This window comes from Petaurus breviceps, unplaced genomic scaffold (genome assembly GCF_028583685.1).
Source record: "Petaurus breviceps papuanus isolate PSGF00001 unplaced genomic scaffold, PetGlider_PUasm1.0 172, whole genome shotgun sequence".
NCBI classification, from domain to species: domain Eukaryota; kingdom Metazoa; phylum Chordata; class Mammalia; order Diprotodontia; family Petauridae; genus Petaurus; species Petaurus breviceps.
In genome coordinates this window covers 232411-252954 of record NW_027185755.1, presented here as the reverse complement: position 1 = coordinate 252954, position 20544 = coordinate 232411, and the positions used below count along the sequence as shown (strand labels likewise).

The following is a 20544-nucleotide window of genomic DNA, read 5'->3' as shown; positions in this document are numbered from 1 at the left end:
GCCCACCCACTTCATCCAGGCCCTTCTCATTCCAGCCAATCCACTGACTCTAAAAATGCTCCACCCCTGGGGCCAACCCCGCCCTCTTCGTACAGGCTCCGCCCAATCTAGGTAGTCTGTGTCGGCTCAGTCTCTCAATAAAGTTGTGCAGGTTTGCTTTCCGCCTGTTCCAACCCGGCCTGTCGCCAGCGCATGCGTGCCTCTCTTAGGACTTGGAGTAGCTGCCCTTGGGGCGGGACGAGGGGTGATCATGGCGTCTAGGCTGGTGAAGGAGTACTGGGACGTCCCCGATGGTACAGAATGCCACCGCAAGGCTTATGTCACCACCAAGATGGGTGCAGCTATTGGTGAGGCCTGGGGAGTAAAACGAGTTCCATTGCTTGTGGGTCATGGGAAGAAAGGGGTCCCGCCGGGGGGGAGGGTCTGGGAATGAGGGGGAGTCCTTTGGGGTTACTGCATCCGGGTTATGGGGGGGTGAGGTTTCCCCCTTCCAGGGGTCACTGCTTCCAGATTACAGGGAGGGGGCAATGAAGATTCCCCAGGGAGGAGGAAGGGGGGTCACTGCATCTGTGTTTTAATGGGAATGAACCACCCCACCCCCGGAGAGGGATCGGAGTGGAAAATCCCCCGGGGAAACTCATTGAGGGTGAGGGGATGGGGGGGAGTCTCAGCATCCAGGGTAGTGGACTTGAGGGTCCTCCGTCCACCAGCATCTGAGCCATTGGAAGTGGGGAACCCCAGGGGAGTTACTGCGGGACCCCCAGGAGTCACCGAAAATGAGAACTTTCCCTGGGGTGACTTTGCATGGGCTTTACTGGGAGGAAGGGGGCTCCCTGGGGGCTCTTACGCCCAAATCACATACATACAGGTGTATCAGGTGAACTTCTGGTTTGGGGACCCTGTGAGAGCAGTAGAAGGGAGGACGTTATTAAGAGAGAATGAACGATTCTCTCTAGGAATAGAGCTAGCAGGTCAACTGACGTTTCTTCTTGGGGTCTTACAGGAGATAAATTCACAGGCTACAAGGTTTGGATAGCAAACACGCAAGATGAAAGAGAGATGTAAATCAGGGAGGTGAATTTGGTGTAGGCATTACTGAGGGGTTGTGGAATGAGACCTGTGGCCCTAGGTTTCATATGGCTCTGGAAGGGTAAACCTCACTAAAAAGTAATTGAAGAAATTGAATAGGATTATGTATTAAAACTGTATACTGACTTGAGAAATCTAGAACCCAGAGAGGTGAAGAATAGTGGAGAAAGAAAAGTTAATCAATATACCACCGACCCTGTCATTCAAAAGAAAAGCTGGATGGTTTCTGGTCACAAAACTGTCATGGAGACATAATATAATCAATTACTCAGATACTGCTAGAATTCTTTGTTCTAAAAGCAGAGTTACTAAGAAATTAATTATTTAATTCTTCAAAAAATAATGAAAATAATCAAGGGAGCTATTCTTTTGAATCCATTTCTAACCAGTGACCTTGGCATCCAGAAAAGATAAACGATCCATGTTAAAATTTGTGCTAGAGGAGAAAAGGAAAACCAGGCATGGTATGACCTGAACTGAAGACTTAGAAGCATGGCCTTCAGAGAGTAGCATAAGTAGCATCCCATGGTCTAAAAAATCTACAAGATACAAAGAAAACTATTCCAGTAAGGAAGAAAACAGGCAGCTGCCAAAAGAGACTGATACAGGGAAATCATTGACCTATTCAGATATTTTTTAAAGGGTTTGTGTAGATAGATGATGGGGCACCTAGATGTTGAGGTGAATAGAATGCCGCTTCTGGAGTCAGGAGGACCTGAGTTCAAATTGACCTCCAATATTTACTAGCTATGTGACCCTGAACAAGTCTGTAATCCTGTTTGCCTCAGTTTTTTCATCTGTAAAATGAGCTGGAGAAGGAAATGGCAAATCACTCCAGTATCTTTCCCAAGAAGTCGCAGATGGGATCATGAAGAATTAGACAAGACTGAACAAGAACAATGATAGATGATCAATCAAGGATAAGTACCAAAAAACAGGTATCAGTTATGAAGCTTCTCAAATGGGTGGGGAGAGGCTGGAAGGAGGGAGAGAATTCAGAACTGTTTAAAGCTTAAGCTCAGTTCAGACTGAAAAGTAGGTGCAAAAAACAGCAAAACAGCCTTTTTTAGTTATGTTGGAAGCAGAAGGGCAGTCAGGACATGGCATATGCTTAGAATGGATTGAATATTGGTAGTGGGTTACAGAAAACAAAACTATAAAACTTTCGTTTTGCTTCAGGGTTTTTTCCCTGCCAAAGAGAATGATCTTTGAACTGGAACTACTAGACCAAAACGAGTTATAATAGGGCATTAAGACCAAGATCCTGCTCTTCCTCTCAATCAGTGAGATCAGAGTGAAGCTTAAAATAAGCTATATCCCTGGGCACTGAGAGAAGAGTAGGCCTGTGTTATTGCTGAATTCCCAGAAGAGATCTTTGAAAAATTTTTAAAAGTAGAAGGAAGTTGTACAGGATGGAAAAAAAGGCAAATCTTTACTCTTTATATTTTATTTTTTAGGCTTGTGAAATAAATTCCTGGCAGAATTGTAGGGTGTTATTAAAGGGATGGTTTGTGAGCACTTAAGAGAGAAAGGAATCAGTAAGAGAGAGTATGGCTTTCTTTAGAACAAGTTCTCTTATTTCTGTTTTTATACCATAGTATACTGTTAGCTCAAGGGATTACTATAGACTAGGCCTGCACAACCCATGGGCCGCAGGTTGTGCAGGCCTGCTATAGACATAAATTACTTTGATTTCAAGAAAACATTTTGATAGGTTCTCTTGCTGTCCTTGTGGGAAAGATAAAAAGATGTAGATTCTATAGTAAAGGTATGTGGATTTGATCCTCATTGAATGACCCACCCAAAATGGTCATTAATGGCTCCAAGTCTCTAATAGAGAGGTCTCTAATAAAATAGTATCCCAGGAATCTTGCTTTGCCCCAGTGCTGTTTAACATATTTATCAGTGATTTGAATAAAGGTATAACTCAGATTTGCAGATAACACAGACCTGACCTGGAGATAGCTCATAAATGTATTGGACAACAATGTATTAAAAAAGAAAGTATCAAAAAAATATATAGCTAGGTCAGTGTGCTGAATCTTGCAAAATGAAATTTAATAGAGATAAATGTAAACTTGATTTTCCAACCCCAAGTAGAAGATTTTACAATTTCAAGATGGGGATGGGTCGTGGCTAGACAACAGTTTATATGAAAAAGGTCTAGGGCAGGAATATTTAACTTTTATGTGTGTCATGGACACGTTTGGCAGTCTGATAAGGTCTATGGATCTTCTCAAGATGTTTTTAAATATATAATATAAAGTACACAGGATTACAAAGGAAACCAAAGGTTAGCAAAAGTCAAGATGTAATTTCCTTGCCACAAAAGTTGATAGATCTTTGAAATCTAATCATGAGACCCTTTGGGGACCTAAGGGTAAGAACTCCTAATAGAGATATTATAGTAACTACAGACTCATTGTGAATTAACAGTGTTAACTGCAGCTAAAAAAAGACAAAAGGATCCTAAACTCACAGAGTGTGGCCTGGAGTCAGTTCAAATCCTGCCTCAGATACTAACAGTATGACTGTGGGCAAGTCACTTAACTTCTGTCTCCTTTTCCTCATTGGTAAAGTAGGGATAGTAACCACACCCACTTCTCAGGGTGGTTGTGCTTCCCAAATGAGTTGTAAAGCACTTTGCAAACCTTTAACTGCTGTATAAATATTAGCTGAACTCGTTGTTACCTTACCGTATTGTTGTTGTTATTGTAGTAATATAAGGGCTCCTTCTCCTGGACTTCTCCACAGCCTTTGATGCTGTTGATCACAGTCTTCTTTGATACTGCCCTCTGGGTTTCCAGGACACTGCTCTCTCCTGGTTCTCATCCTGCTTTTTTAATTTTGCCATTCCTTCATCTCTTTTGCTTATTCTCTTCCAAATCAAGCCCTCTAATTTAGGTGTCCCTCTTTTCTCTCTCTACATTGCCTTGCTTGGTGATCTCATCATCTCCCATGGATTTAATTATTCTGTCTGTGCTTATGATTCTCCACTAGCTATCTTGCCCCAGTACCTCTGCTGACCTCCAGTCATGCATCTCCAGCTGCTTTTCAGACATTCTCAAACTGGATTCCAGGAGACATCTTAAAATCATTGTGTCCAGAACAAAATTCATTATCTTTCCCCCTAAACTGTCCCCCTGTCATACCTTCCCTATTAAGTAAAGGGCAGCACCATTCTCCCAGGCCTTGAGGCGCACAGTTTGAATCATCCTGGACCCCTCCCTGCCTCTGACTCCCCCTCCCCCATATCCAGTTTCTTGCCCCGTCCATTTTGCCTTTGCAGCATCTCTCAAACACACCCCCTTCTCTCCTTTGACATAGCCACCACTCTGGTGAAGGCTCTCATCACTTCAGGCTTAAAGTATTGCAATAACTGCCGGTGAATCTGGCTGCCAAAAGTCTCTCCTTACTCCAGTCCATCCTTCATCCAGCCACTAAAGTGATTTTTTTTAAAGAGAAGGTCCAGTCATGTCATCTTCCCCCTCTCCTCAGGAAACCCCTGTGCCTTCCTCTTGCCTCCAGGACTAAATACAGAATGTTCTCTTTGGCATTCAAAGCCCTTCAGGACCTAGCTGCCTCCTGCCTTTTCAGTCCTCTTATACTTTAACTCCCCTGTGCGTATTCTTTGATCTGCTGTTCCATGAGCAAGCCACTCCATTCTCAGCTCCAGACACTTCCTCTGGCTGCCCCCTTGCTTGGAATGCTTCTCCTCCTCTGCTACCCCTGCCGACCTTCCTGGCTTCCTCTAAGTCCCAGTTGAAATCCAGTCTCTTTCAGGAAGTGTCCCCAGCCCTTACTTTTCGTGCTTTTCTTCTGTGAATCATTTCCTCTCTATGTTTTGTGTACCTGCTTTGTATACATTTGCTTACATATTGTCTCCCCACCCCCCCAGGCCAGGTACTAGCGTTTGCTTCTTTTTATAGCCCCAGTACTTGGCATAGTGCCTGGCATACAGTAGGCGCTTAATTAATGTTTACCGATGGGTTGACATACAGTAATGCTTGTGCACTTATTTGTACACTATCTTATTATACATGTGCACACACTGTCACACACATACATGCCCTTTCCCTTCATACACATGTGTGCACCCACACGTACATACACACATAATAATCATCCTCGTGTATTTAAATATTGTCATATGGGAGATTGAATTGGCTTCAGAAGGCAGACCTTGGAACAGTGGGGACAGGCTATAGACTTGTTAGGAGAAGGGACTGCCTAAGAATTATTCAAACCATCCTCAAATGGAATGGGCTGAATTGCCTCATAATTGGAGCTCTCCAAGTGAAGACTGGATTGATCCCTTCTTAGGAAGGTTATAGAGGGGCCTCGGGCTCCCATAAGGCTTGGCCTGGCTGCCCTCCAATGGCCTGTCCTGTGCTGAGAGTCAGGGATTACTGGAACACCGACCTCATAGCTGAGCATTATCCAAATTTCCTGGAATCATCTTACAAGTTTGCTTTATCCATCAGGAAGGCGCTGATGACATCCTGAAGGCAATGTAATTTAATAGAAAGCCTGCTGGCCTAGGCCTTAAGGCCTGGCTCTGCTCTTTGTTGGACTGAGGTTCCTTCCAGCTCTAAAACTATGTTTCTGGGACTGACAGAAAAGGCTCACTAACGACAGGCCATTTCTGCTGTTGACTTGCTCCTCCTGCCCTCCTCTGGAGACTTCTGTGCCCAGGGGAAAGGTTCTGTACCCTAGTCCTTGCCTATCTTGGTGAGCTCCCTTGGTGTAGAGGAGACAAGAACGCAAACACACATATCCTTAGGAAGAGAAGCGGAGAGCTTAGTAAAACTTAGGTGTGCCACATCCCAGGGCAGCCTCCCCAAAGGGTCACCACTGAAATCCCTTATCCCTTTTCCTGTTGTGGCCTGAAGACTGCCACATCTGAGGTCTAGCAACAGAAAACTGATTTAGTCTAATCTGTTCCCCTCTGGTGATTGCAATCCCATTGTATCATTAGCCTTGGACCCCAGGTGCCTCATTTTAATCCTTGAGTCTTCCCTTGTGTCATTTAAAATGTTTCATAATAAAGTCCTATTGCTTTGTGCATTGGAGTTCTGGATGACTCATGTTTAACAAAACAAAACTTTTTTAAGAATCAAAAGTATTGGGGCGGCCAGGTGGCGCACTGAGTAAGAGTGCCGGTCCCAGTGTCAGGAGACCTGGGATCGGTTCCAGCCTCAGATACTCGGTATCCACACAAAAATAACTGGCCCTGTAACCTTGAGCAAGTTACTTAACCCTGATTGCTTTTAAAAAAAAAAAAGAATCGAAAGTATTGGAATAGACTGTAGTGGACAGAATTAGGAAAGGTCAGTGTAGGCTTAGTACAAGGGAAGACTTCCCACTAATTTTTGCCCTAAAATAGAGTGGGCTGCCCTGAACAGCAGTGGCTTCATCTTTGCTAGAGGAGGCTGGATTCCTCTCTGGGGAATGTTCTGGCCAATTCCTGTTGAGCTCGGAGTTGGCTCGCTTGCCTTCTGAGTTCTTGGGGGGCAGGGGGGTGTCTAGGGTCACTATGGAGAAGTCCTTGTGTCTGGCTTCCTTGGAGGGGTGGGAGGTGGCACTTCCCCCTGAGAATGCACATCACTGCCCCCAGCCTTTCTGCTCAGGCCCTTTATTTACTGTCTGGATTTTCTTGCCTCCTTACCAGTAGGCTTTCCACCCTGGAGATAGTGCTGCCGTAGGAGGCACCTTTCCTGGTTGGCGAGGCCTAGACCTGGACCACCATGTTCCCTTCCCTCCAAATGTGACTCTCTCTCTGGTCTTTGCTGCCTCTATCACCAGTGTCCCTTCCTTCCCCTCCCCCTACCCTCTCGCTCCCTTCTCTATTAGGATGGAAGGTTTTTGAGGGTAGGGACTATCCTAATTTACTTGCCTGGCATATACTAAACACCTTATATGAAAAGACATGAGTCTTTACAGCTGTAAATAGCTACTTGAGTTGAGCTCAAAAGGAAGACCCTTCCCCATTCCATAGGGAATAGTGTGAGCCGAGGCAGAGTTGGGAGAGCCTGAGGCCTCCATGGGGAATAATCCTTGTTCTGCTGAGTGCAGTGTGTGTTGTAGAGAGTGGTAAAAGTTGTGCCACATTTTGGAACCCGGTAAGTGGCAGACAAATAGGGCTAAAGCACAGGCCTTCTGCCTCTGAGTTTCATGTCCTTTCCGTTGCACTCATCTGAGCCCTACAGCACGAGGCAAAGTATGTTTCCTTGTGGGCCCAGACTGCAGATCCCACAGGAAACCACAAATGTGGATTGGTGTTGAGTTGTTTTCAGTCCGACTCTTCCTGACCCCATGTGGGGTTTTCTCGGCAAAGACTGAAGAGTGGTTTGCCCTTTCCTTCTCCAGATCATTTTACAGATGAGGAAACCGAGGCAAACAGGGTTAAATGACTCACCTAGAGTCACTTGGCTAGTAAGTGTCTGAGGCCAGATTTGAACTCTGGAAGACCAGTCTCCTTGACTCCAGGCTCAGTGCTCTGTGCACGGTGGCGCCCCCTAGCTGCGCATGTTGGGATTTGGCGAAATGGAACTGAACACTTAGGAGCTGTTTACTGTGAAAGCTGCCATATCATAGTAAGAGCCTTGATTAATTATTTACATTTTATGCTTCTTCAGTGTTAAATTCTGCATATAAGTGGGGCTATACTGACAGCGCTATATTGTGTGGTAGGCCCTGATAGGACACCTGGGCTGGGCTGCCTTGGACTCCCAGTGAAAGGAGAAGTCTGGACTCGACAGTTTAGAGGCCCTTTCCCCTCGGGCACTCTGCAGTTCCATGCTTGGGAGGAAGGTCACTGGCTGTTCCACTGGGCTGTCTTTGTGTATACTGGTAAAAGGGAAAGGAGGAGGAAGAGGATAGGATAGCGCAGTGTGCTCTCCTTGCAAGGCTCAGAGAGAAGATTTGTGCAGTGAGAGAGGAGGGAAGCTGTCCTGGCCTCAGTTTCCCTGTGTGCCTTGGAGGAGGGCTGGAAGCCCCTGGAGGGGGGGGGAGAGGGTGGCCATGCTCTTTTCAGCAGCCTGCCCTGGACCTCACCTCACAGACAGAGCCCACATGCACGGGATGTACAGACAGGCTGGCTCGGAGTCAGGCGGTGTGTTTAGTGTTCACTGGGGATCTGTCTAAACACTGGGATAACCCGTCAGGGCCAGGAATGAATCCACTCCACTCAGCGCCAGCCAGACCCAAACTCTGGTCCTGAGGCCAGTTCTGGGCTCCGCCCTGCATAGAAGCCAAGCACATCACAGGGGGATCAAGGGCTGGAAAATGTGACCTGAGTGGAAACGTTGGAGGCTAAGGCAGGGAGGCCCCCTCGAAGGGGGCTGGGGGCAGCCAGGTGTGAAGTGATCCGGCTCTTGAGTGCAGCTGGAAGGATGGCGACGATGGGCTGGGTGTGAGTAGGGAGGAAAAATTGGCAGTGCTTTGCTGTGAAACAGCTGTCAGAGCTGAGCCAGAGACAGGGCCCCGAAGGAGAATGGTGCCATTGATGCTGACAGGGAGGTTAAGAAGAGGTAACGGCCTAGGGGGCCTCCCTTTTTGACATGAAGCTTTCAGTGTTTGGGGGACAGCCATGTGGAGGTGTTCATTACATACCACCTGTCAAAAAACATGGAAGATGAGAAACCAGGATCGAGAAGTCAGTGTCGTGGGAAGAGCCCTGAGCTGGGCTGGGGAAACCTAGGGCCTAGACACCCATTGTGTGATTCACCCCTCTGGGCATCACCTACAGAGTCAAGGCACTGGGTCCCCTCTGGCCACAGTTTTCTGAGAATGTCCTGGTGATTCTGTAGGTTTTGTTGTGTGGTGCAGGGTATAATAACAATAGTAATTGATATTTATATAGCGCTTTAAGGATTCCAAAGTCCTGTACATTTTATACTTACAGTAACCAGTGGGACATAAGGTGGCTCTATTTTCCAGATGAAAAAAGTGAGTGACTTAGCTTGCATGATAAAGCCAAGAAGTATCTGAGGCAGGATTTTCACCCAGACCTTCCAGGATCCAAATCCTCTCCTACACTGCCTGTCCAGAGTCCTGGGTGGGAGTCATCCAGCCAGAAAGAAGAGCAGCACATCCTTTGTCACCCCCAGGGAGGCTCTTACGTATGTGTCACAGTCCTACCTGGTGTTAGTTGTAGCTGTGTGTTGTGTGTGAGTGAATTTCCCTGGTAGGTGTAGTGTAGTGTAGAGGCTAAGAGCAAGGGGGCTTAAGCCTTGGGGAGTAAGAGAACAGAGCTTGGAGACCTGAGAAGAACCAGGCAGGCTCTGGGGAATGAAAGCCAATAGTAGGCTAGCCCCTGTCTGCCACTGAGGTGCTGTGTCACCTTGATTCTCCTCTAGGCCTCATTTTCCTTTACTCTAAAATGGTGATTGAGCGGTTAGTAGATACATGAGAGGCACTGAGGGATACAGGCCTTACTCATCCGGAGTTTAAAATCCAACAGGGGAGATAAGGCGAGGAGACATAAAGTAATAGAGGGCTCTGTCTGTATTGCATGCCCAGAGAGGGCTAGAGGGGTTCAGAGAGGGGAGGGTCAGCAGGACAAGGGAAGGGAGAGTCCAGAAAGAAGGCGACTCGAGAAAGGGGGATCTTGAACTAAGCTCTAAAACATGGTTATGGATAGATTAGCCTACTCAGTAAACCCCCCAGATATACCTCGGGCTTTCTCACCTCTGCGCTCTGCTCGTGGTGTGAAAGGCAGCTGATTTATCAAAAGAGGACCTGGGTTCAAACCCCAGCTCTGATGCTTCCTGACTATGGGCAGGTTCCTGAAGCTCTCTTGGCATCACTTTCCTGATCTGTAAAATCAGAATGATGATGATGATGATGATGTTGATGTTTCTACCTCCCCATTTGCCTTTTACTTTATCTCCCTCACCCTGAGCACCTCCATGTAGAAAGTCTTAATCCTAGCCATGCTTCTCAAATTATATTTGCCGATTAAATGGAGGTAACAAAGCTCACTCTGTCAGCCTCACAGGGTGCCACACTGTGCTGGGGATGCAAGTACAATATGTTCGGAGTGAGTTCTCATTCTGTTGGCAGACCCAACAAGTCCGTGTGTAAATATATACAGACCAGCTCTAAAACCATGGATGGGCCCAGGCACTAGCAGCTGGAGAGGGGCTTGGGAAGGCAGCACTTGGACTGAGGCTTGAAGGAGGAGAGGTTTGAGATTGGGAAGATGCCGCTGAGCAGGGTGGGCAGAGGATGTTTGGCGCATGAGTGCTGACCGCTGTACAGTGTGTGGAGACCAGAGACCCCATCTAGCGGAAAGAAGCCAGCACCCCTCGATTGTGGGGTGCAAGGAGCATCACGTACAGTGAGGCTGGAAGGGCAGGCAGGATGAAGGATTCTCTTGGAAGCCACAGGGAGCTGCTGGAGCTCATTGCCCCGGGCAGTGACATGGTCAGAAACATGCTTAAGGAGGTATCTGATAAGCACAAACACTGTTTCTGCCTTTAGAACCCCTGTGATTTGTACACTTGGAGTATGTAAGGATGTCTGAGTTAAACTGAAATGTGTCACTGTGGATGGAGTGCTGAACTTGAGTCTGGGCCCAGATTTGAATCCTGCCTCTGCCCTGGAAGAGATGTGTGACTTGGGCTGTATCCGCTGACTTCTCTGGGACTCAGTTTCCTGATCTCTAAAATGAGGCTTTAGATGAACTGACCTTTGTAGTCCCTTCTGGCTCTGAATCCGTGATCTTGTGAAATTAAATTGGGCTGCCATGGCCAACCTCATGGCCAGCCTGGCTCTGTGGATGGCAAGGTTGTCCCCATGCTCCTCTTGGTGGGTGACATTGTCCCAGTTGTATCATGCCCTGGAACATTAGAATTACCTTCAGGAAAATCCATGATAACCCATCAGCCAAATCATTCACACAGGAAAAGTCAGTTGGGTGAGAAAATGTCCCTTGTCTAGGCTAACGTGGCATTGGCTAGCAGTCATGGAGTTAGTCGGTCACTTCACGTTTCGGTTGGGTGGCTTCTGCATGGGGGGCAGTGAGGAAGACTCAGATGGAGCTGGGGGAAATGGCGGGGCATTGGAGGAACTGCATGCATGGTCTGTAGCTCCTGAACACAATAGCCTCTGCTTTTGACACCAGAATTCTCCTGGGGATCTTCTGTGTTTGCACATCTTGGGATCTTTTTCAGAGGACTCAGAGTTGCAGGCGACCCCCGAGGTCATTGGAGAGTTGCATGGTAGGCACAAGCAGGAGGCTGGAGTATAATCCAGCTGGCCAATGCATAAGGTGTAGCATGAAGAGAATGTGTGATTGGAAATCAGTGAGTCTCTTGGGAAGTAAGAGCAGAGACAATAGCTGGACAGCTTGGGTGTGACACTGGTCCCCAGGAAAGGCAAACCTACCTGCAGCAGTACCTCCCCAGGGGAGGGGTCCTTTCCCAAGGACTCCAGCGCACTGGCTGGGAAAGCATGAATGGGTTATGGTCTGAACTCTGGGGTGGAACGCTCCTTCATTGAGATCACAGGCCCATTGGAGGAATTTGTTAATGAAGAACATTGTTTAACAAGTCACATTTTCTTTCTGCAGGCTTGGTGGCATCAGCCTACAACCTTGTGTTTGTCCCACCTGAATCAACTGCTGAAGGAATTTTAAGGGCTGGGAAAATTACCTTCTCCATGGGTAAGAGACCCTGTCATTCCCTGATATCCCCACCTCCAGTCCTGCCTCTTATGGCTTCCCCGTGTTTAGCCTCTGGGCCAGTTAGCCTGAACTGTGTCTTTCAAGATCCGACTTAATCCTGACCCCCTCCTCCAGGTGCCAGAGATCTCTTCCTACCTTGTATCACAGTGATTTGTGAACCTCTGAACTGCCTTGAGGACAAGGGCTGTGGTTTTTTAAATCTTTACATCCCCCACACCTAGGGCAGGGCCCAAGCAGAATCGGTTCAGTGGATGAGGGAGAGTTCCCCATAAACTCCTCAAGGGGAGATTGGCACCATTTGTGTCCCTAAACCAGAGCTGGGAGCAGGGTCTCCCATGGAGAGAGTCACTGAAGAAATGAGCATTTTCCTAAGGAGACTTGGGCCTGCTCCAGGCAGGTCTTGCAGCTCTGTCTCCCTGATGTCAGAGCCCCCCAAGGGCGGGGAGTGGTTTGCAGAGTGCTGGTTTAGAGTTGGCCTCTGTCATCTCTGTAGATGTGTGCTGCCACGTGACCCAAGGCACCCTCCACATAGTCGGTCAGCAGCCTAGGAGCTGGGGCTGACTCAGGTCTCTGCTCTCCAGCCTCGGTCCTCTTTCCGCTTTGTCTTGCTTACACTGTCTCTTCCCACAGTAGGTGGCACCTCTTGAAAGCCTGAGCTCTGGGCAAGAGGGGCAAGTCTGAGGCAGCTTGGCAGTGTAGACAGAGGGCTGGATCTGCAGGCAGTGGACCGGAATCATCCCAGCTGCTCGCTGTGGGCTTATGAGCAGAGCCTCAGTTTCCCTGTCTAGAAAATAAGGGTGATAATTCTTTCATTATCTACATCTTTTGGTTATGAAAGAAACACTTAGTCAAACTTAAAGCTCCATAGGGATACTGTTGTTGTTTCTATTATTATCAGTCACAGTACCTATAGAAGTGTCATTGTCAGGTCTAGTGTTGAGGCACCCCCCCTCCCCCCCACCCTGTGAAGGCATGCACCATCAGAGACTGTGACATTGAGCCATCAAGTTCCTGCCTTTGTGGCCCTCCCTGGGGTAAGCCATTATTCACTTCACATGGCACTGGGCAGTGGTAGTTCCTCTCTGATCTAGGTTGCCTCGGACCTTCCTTAGCCTAAGTAGACTTAGTTGGATCCTGGAGTAGAACCCCTCTGCAGGGGGGCTCTCCTGGGGTCCCATACTTGGCTCTGCTCACTCCTTCCATGAATTCATCTCTTCCTGTTGTCTCAGCTGCCAGTTTTACGATGACCAAATCTGTGTCTCCAACTGAATTTCCTGATGATGCCTCAAACTCAGCCATTCCCCAGCCCAAACCCTCCCCTCACCCTCAACTCTGCCACCTGACAGCTGTCCAGCTTTGTAGCTTTGGGTCATCTTTGATTCCTTTTCCCTCACCCCCTTCTATCCAGTTAGCTCCTGTTTTACCTCCAATCCAGTATCCAATATCTGTCCATTCTTTACTCCCTCCCTGCCCAGGCACAGGCCCTTTCCAGTGCTTGGTTGTGTTCTAGTAGGCTCCTAATCGACCTCCTTGCCTCCCAGGGATCTTCCTAATCCCTGTGCCATTCATAGCACTACTTTATTAAAAACCCTTAATGCTTTCTCCTTGCTTATTGAATAAGCCTGTATCCCAGCCCCTCTGTTATGTGATTCCAGCTCGCGGGGCTACGGGCCTCTCTAAGCCCTCTCTTTGGCCCCATTCTGTCCTCCTGCCTCTGTGTGTTTGCTGATGCTGTCACCCATTCCCAGAGGGTGCTCATCCTTCTCTGTCCCCACCTCTAGCTCCTGGAAAAATCCCTCCTTTGTCCACTGCTATCAGACTAAGGTGTGCTCAAGCTCTGTGGGCTTGTATAACACTTGTTTGGACCTCTCCTTGGCACTGACCTCAAGACTCTTGCATCCTGATTAGATTGTAAGTTTCTTGAGAGGAGGGTCAGTGACCCATCCATTTTTGTCTCTCTAGGGTCCAGCATGGGGCCCTGTACATTGGAGGCATGTGATAAATTGTTGTGAAATTAAAAGGATATTAGAGCGCAGGCTTGTGGCTTCCTCTCCTCTTTGGAAGGGGGCTCGTCCTTCTCATGCCTCCCCCCTGAGCTATCCCTACAGCATTGTCCAAAGCGTCCCCCAGAAGGCAGCTGTTCTCTAAAAAAATCTGCTTTCCCAAAGCACCTTCCTAAGTCCTCAGAAGAGGACTTAATACCCATTGTCTGTGGTAATCATGAATCGCCAAGAATACTGGGCTCCACAATGATGTGTGGCCTGTAAAGATGAGGGGTGGTCCCTCTGGTATCTCGCCCTCCCTTCATCAGACCTGCACCATCCTAGATTCCACTGCCTTATCATAGGGTCAAGGGTGGTATTGAGATGTCCTTGGGGTAGAACAGATGGGCAGACTCTCATAAGTAGTTGTACTCCAAACCAGAGTAAAATATAACTGGGGAATGTTTAACAAAAGAAATAATATCCAAGACAAACTAGGTAATGTTCATTGGTGACTTTCTAAGTCAAGTGTGATGCTGCTGGGGTGCTTATTTCAGAACAGTGATCTCTTCTCTTCCTGACATCTGGAGGGGGAGACTAGGTCATGATCTAATTTTAGATATCTTTAGATATCTTATCTAGAGAGAGCAGTAAACAGAGTATGTGAGATGAGCAGGAGCTCTCGTGGCAGCCCCTGCATGCATACTCAGCCTCTCCTGCTTGTCTGATGCTTTTCTTAGTGATATCGATACAGCCACAGGGAGTAGGTTTCCCAAATTTCCAAGTGACTGAAGACATCGATGTAATCCCATCTTGTCACTCCCAGGTGCCCTGGCCACATGAACTGTGCTAATGAGTGACCACAGCGCGGCTGGAGTGGCCTGTGTGTTTTTACCCAGAGGAAGCTGAGCAGCTTAAACAGCCCTGGGCTTTGCACCTTAATCTTTATGTAGCTTTAAGCAACTCACTTCTCCTCAGCAGCAGGGTGAGGGTGTACTACAGGACCTCCGAAGGCCCTTCCGCCTCCAGATCCTATGATCCGAGGAGAAAGAAGGCATGGTCTGTGCCCTCAGGAGCTCAGCAGATGGGTAGTACGTGACAGGAAACCTTGAACTCGTGTGAGTCAGGAGGGTGTGTGCTGGAACCCTGCCTCAGACCTGAGAGACCTGTGAGACCTTGGGCAAATCACTTAACCTCTCTGAGGCCCAGTTAGGAGGGCGTTGGATTTGGTGACCTCAGGTACCTTCCTACCTTTACTTTTTTTTTTTGAGGGGGAAGGCAGGGCAGTTGGGGTTAGGTGACTTGCCCAAGGTCACATGGCTAGTAAGTATTAAGTGTCTGAGGCCGGATTTGAACTCAGGTTCTCTTGACTCCAGGGTGGATGCTGTATTCACCATGCCACCTAGCTGCACCTCTTCTTCCCTTTAAATCTAGAATTCTGTGGTCCTGGATTCTGTGGTAGGATGCCAGAGTTGAGTGAAAGCAAGGAGAGTTACACTTCTTCTTACACTTCTTCTGCTCGCTTGGGCAGGTCTTTGCCTCTCCATCTCAATTGCATCATTCTGAAGGGGGGAAATTAGGTGAATATAGAGTTGCACCCTGTATTGCATGAGGAGATAGTAAGGGAGCGCCTGGCTGCTCCCCTCCTAGGGTCCCCAGGAAGGAGCTGCTGCAGTGGCTGGGCCAGTGATAGAGGAAGGGTCACAAAGAACAGGAGAAAGGCCACAGGGCTAGAAGAGTCAGCCTGGCTTCATCAAGAACAGAGTGTGCCAGACTGACGGTCATGTTCTTTGTTGGCAGCATTTTGAGCTAGATTAGGAGAATGTTCTAAACACTTAGAGATCCTGAGCTGGAAGGCACCTTGGGGGTCATACAGTCCAGTCCTCTCATTTTGGAGAAACAGCTTTTAGCAAAGCATTTGATAAAGCTGTTAATGCTATCTTTATAGACATATGGGCTAGGTGTTACTGCATATGGGCTTCAGAATTGTTTGAATGAGCAGACCCAAAGAATAGTCATTAATGATTCAGCACGAAATTGTAGGAAATCCTTTGTTACATGATGGAATAGGGGTAGGGGAGATCTGGGAATGGGTGGGGAAATTATAAAAACAGATATCCACAAGAATTTTATATCAAGTGAGAGAGAGATCCCTAGGGGGATTGCCCCAGGAGTTTCTACCCAGCCTTGTTCTATTCTAATACTTTCATTGGTGATCTAGATGAAGCCGCAGAGAACTTAGCTATCTGGTTTCCAAACGACATCAAGCGGGGAGGGATAGCCAGCATCTGTCTGGCCAGGCCAAAATGAGGATGGGCCAGGTCTGTCCATCCAGCAGTTGAAAGTAATAATGATAAGACGTAGCATTTCCTTAGCACTGTAAGGTTTGAAAGTGCTTCACTCATCCGACTTGCCCTGTGTGTCACTCCGTGGACTCTCTTGTTCCGACAGAGACCCCAGCTCATCCATGTGTTCTCATCTTGTCTCACTCTTGTTCCTATCCTTCAGTAAATTCTTCACAGAGGATTCATCCGGTGCCCTGGACACCTTTTAGTTCAGAGGTTCTTAGTCCATGAATGTGTGTGTCTTTAAATATTTCAAAATATTTTGATAATTTTATTTCAGGTTAATTAGTTCTCTTTGTAAACGTGTTTTATTTTAAAAACATTATTCTGAGAAAAAGTTTGTCCAGACTGATAAATTAAGAGGGATTGGGGCAGGGTGGGAGGGGGTGAGGGGGGGTGTGAACTTTGATGCACAAAAAGCTGAGAACCCCGGGCTCAAATGTCTTACAGCCTTTTAGCATCTGTTAAGTAGCAGTGCATGTGCTCACACTACCCATATGCTGTCCTTTGCTTTCAGGCCACCTCCTTTTTCTTTTTTGTAAGGTTTTTTTTTTTTTTTTTTAGTTTACATCATTTCCACAAGATTTTGAGTTATAAATTTTCTCCCCACTTTTCCCCTACCCACCACCCCAAAACAGCGATCCCACTGAATATCCCCCTCCCCAAATCTTCTCTCCTATATCCTTCCCCATCCCCCTCCAACTTTCCAGTAGGGCATGGTAGATCTCTATGCCCCAGTGCCTGTTTATCTTATTTCCCAGTTATATGTAAAATAATAATAATAATAATATATATTTTAAAATATTTTATTTTAAACCTTTGAATTCCAGATTCTTTCCCTACCTCCCTCGTCACCCACCCTTACTGGGAAGATAGGCAATTAAGTATAGGTTGTACATGTGTAGCTATGCAAAACATTTCCAAGTGGAAATATTGTGAAAGACTGACTATATTTCCCTCCATCCCCTCCCCCCTCCCACTTGTTCTGTTCTCTACTTTGATCCTCTCCCTTTTCAAAAGTGGGTGCTTGCAACTTCCCTCCCCACCAGCAGCTACCTCCTGTTTCAATCACACATTTCCTAGATTCCTTTTATGCCATTTCTGGCATATGGGCCATTGTTGGTAATGTGCTGCAGCCTGTTTCTGGTCTACCTTTGTTCTTTGGGCCACCTAGAATCTTTATTTTTTAGCTATTGTGGTGTTCAATGATTTACAATCTTAGCATCAATGAAAAAGGACAGTCTAATTGATAATACTGAATAAAGTTAAATGTAAAGTTCTGGTTTTGAGTTTAAAAAGTCAGATTCATATGTAAAAAGTGGGAGAAGTATAACTAGACGTGTGGAAAAAAGTGTGGGTTTGGAGGACTGTGCACTCTATGAGTCAATATGGCAGCCAAGAACTACTGGAATGTTGGGCTGCGTTAAGAGCGGGGCAGAGTGCCCAGAATGAAAGAGGTGAGGGTCCTTCCACTCTGCCCTGATCGCACAGGCCAGGTGCCATATTGGAGGGAACGTACAGAGGAGGCTAGAGCCTTGAGAGCGAGCTGAAGCTGGAGAAGAGAAAGCTCGGGGCTCACAAGATGGCAGCTTCAAGAATTTGGAGGCCTGGCCTGTGGCAAAGGAGTCAGGCTCACTCAGCCTGCTCCCATAGGGTGGAAGTTGCTGAGAAAGTTGAGGCTCAGTGGTTGGAAAAGCTTAATAATTAAAGTTATCAGAAGGGAAGTGGGTTGTCTTGGGAAGCCATAGGAAGCCAGGCCTGCCCCTGACTAGAGGACAGCTTCGCCGCTTGTCAGATGTCACAGAGGGGATTCTTGGCCTGCTAGAGGTGGGACTAGGTGGCTTCTGACATTCTGGGGTTCCAGCATGTCTGGAGTTTTTCACTTAGTGCCTGGGTGACCTTGGGCATTCTCTCCTTTGGGCCTCAGCTGTTTCATCTATATAATGAAGGGCTGACCTCTTTGGGCCCTTCTAAGTCCAGATCTATAATTTATATTCTTTTCTTGGCCATGAAAACCTTTGCATCTGTGTTTTTTGTCTCTTGAGCAGGAGAGATTTTTGTTGGTTTACGTTTTCATGCTTTCTTTCCTGTTCTCCCCCTATCCTCTAATTACAGCTGCCGTAGGTGCCATATTTGGGATCACTTCCTGTGTTAGTGCTCAAATTCGGGAAAAACCAGATGACGCCCTGAACTACTTCTTTGGAGGCTGTGCTGCCGGCCTGACCCTCGGAACCCGAAGTAAGTCCCAGGCAGGGTTTTTGTAGACCTGCCCGCTGACTCATGGCTGAACTCAGTGTTCCAAATCTCCCAGTCCTATGAATTAGAGGGGTGGAAGACCCTAGGGTTGAGTCTCATTCAGCCCCCTCATTTTCCAGCTGAGGAAACTGAGGCTAAGAGAGCCAAAGTGATTCAGACAGGAAATGAATAGGGGAGCGAAATTCAAACCCAAGTCTTCTGACCCTACATCTTTCCACTATACCAGATTGCCTCCGTTTTCTTTCCAGATCCAATAGTTTCTGATTCTGTAAAGCAAAGGACTTGAACTCAGTGACCTTTCAGACCCCTTTTAGCTTTGGTGTTGGTCTGATAACTGGGCCCTGATTAGTGGTGCCTCCTCTGATCTTCCTTGGCAGAGAACAGTCCAGGGACCAGAGTGAGGCATAGGGGCTTGAACCGCTCTGTCCTGTAGAGGGAGCCTGGGGGCAGGAAATCTGTGTTTTTGCAGTCTTGACAAGAGAAATTAACTTGCCTAGTGTGATCCAGGCAAAGCTGGGGCTTGTTGACTGACAGCCTGCTCCTAGAATAGCTCATCCCTCTCCTTGGCCTGGCCTTTCAGTCCTGCCCCTTCCAGCAGAGGCTGTGCTCCCTTTGTGACCTGGGATGAGTCATCATACCTCACAAACCTTGAGCTTCTTAATTATAAGATGAGGGGCTTCTGAAGTCCTGCTTCTAGCTCTGAATCCAAGGATGCTAGAAATGCTTCGGCTTTGGCTTGTGGAGGAGGTTGGGCAGGTGTGGGCACAGGTGAATGTCCAGACCAGTGCTCCCTGCCCGGCCACCTGACTCTTTGTCTCTTGCAGTGCACAGCTATACAACTGGGGCAGCAGCGTGTGTGTACATGGGCACTGCCGCAGCCCTTTTGAAGTTGGGCAAACTAGAAGGTTGGAAGCTGGCCAGCGGGCCCCGAATCTGAGCCAACAATACCTTTGTCAGGCGTTTTGTAAAAAAGGATTGATATATCATAACCCTGCTCAGCATTTACCCAGACAGTTTCCTCGTTCTCCCCTGATGTTAAATAAAGCTTGGAACAACTTGATGCCATGTTGAAATTGCCTTCTTCTTTGGTCAGACACTGCCTCCATCCTTCCTGTGGACTGGATGTGGCCAAGTGGCCAAGGGCTGAGGTACATTACTAAGATAATGGTTGTGAAAGAACTTTGAAAAGCTTCCAGCTGCCTTTCAGACATCTTGAACTGTGTGTCCAGTAAACATCTTAAACTTAACAGACCCCAAAATGAACTCAGCCATCTTCCCCCCTAAGCCCTGCCCCCCACCCAAACTGGTCTGTTAGGCTCATAACCTACGAATCATCCCAAACTCACTCTCTCTCACCCTCCCCCCTCCCCAGTCAAGCTGCTGCCAAGCTGTCTCACCTCCACCTCATCTCTCCCATGTGCCTCTTCTCTCCTCTGACCCTGCCAGCACTCTGGTGCAGGCCCTCATCACCTGCACGATTGCAACAGCTGCTGATAATCTGTGGCCTGTAGCCTCTCCCCCTCCAGTCCATCCTCCATTCAGCCCCTGAAGTGATTTTCCTGAAATGCAGGCTCAACCACGTCACCTCCCTATTCAATAAACGCTCAGCCATCTCCAGGATCAAACATACAACTCTCTGTTTGACCTTCAGAGCCCTTCATGACCCAGCACCTCCTGCCTTCCCAGTCTTCTCATACTATGCTTCCTGCCGTGTGACCCCGGCCTCCCAGCTGTTCACCTAATGAGACGCTCCCTCTTTCGCTCCAGGCATTTTCTCTGACTGTCCCCGGTGTGAGATGCTCTCCCTTCACCCCTCTGACCACCAACCTCCCTGGCTTCCTTTGAGCCCCACCCAAAGTCCCACCTTCTGCAGCAAGGCCTCAGTCCCTCCTAATTCCAGTGCCTTTCCTCTGTTAATTTTTTATCTGTCCTGTATATGGCTTGTACCTATTTATTTACTCATCTTCCCCATCAGACTGAGCTGCATGACAGCGGGGCCTGTCTTTTGCCTTTTTTTATTTCCCCAGTACTTAGCACAGGCCTTGGCACATAGAACTTAATAGATGCCACATGACAGGACATTGCTGTGTTTGGTGGCTCCCGCTGGGCTACATAGGTGACATCAGGTGAAGGTCGTCAGGCCGGGTGTTCTGACATAGTGAATGACATATTGGACTTTCAC

General features: G+C 47.7%; 1 protein-coding gene across 1 annotated transcript; it reads left to right on the top strand.

Annotated features, from left to right (window-relative positions):
• Window positions 1–105: 105 nt before the first annotated feature.
• On the top strand, window positions 106–19422 carry NDUFA11 (NADH:ubiquinone oxidoreductase subunit A11). Its single transcript, XM_069082866.1, has 4 exons — window positions 106–347; window positions 11666–11758; window positions 18222–18344; window positions 19187–19422. Exons 1-4 carry the CDS (start codon window positions 251–253, stop codon window positions 19297–19299), a joined length of 426 nt encoding a protein of 141 aa, XP_068938967.1. The 5' UTR covers window positions 106–250; the 3' UTR covers window positions 19300–19422.
• Window positions 19423–20544: the final 1122 nt, after the last annotated feature.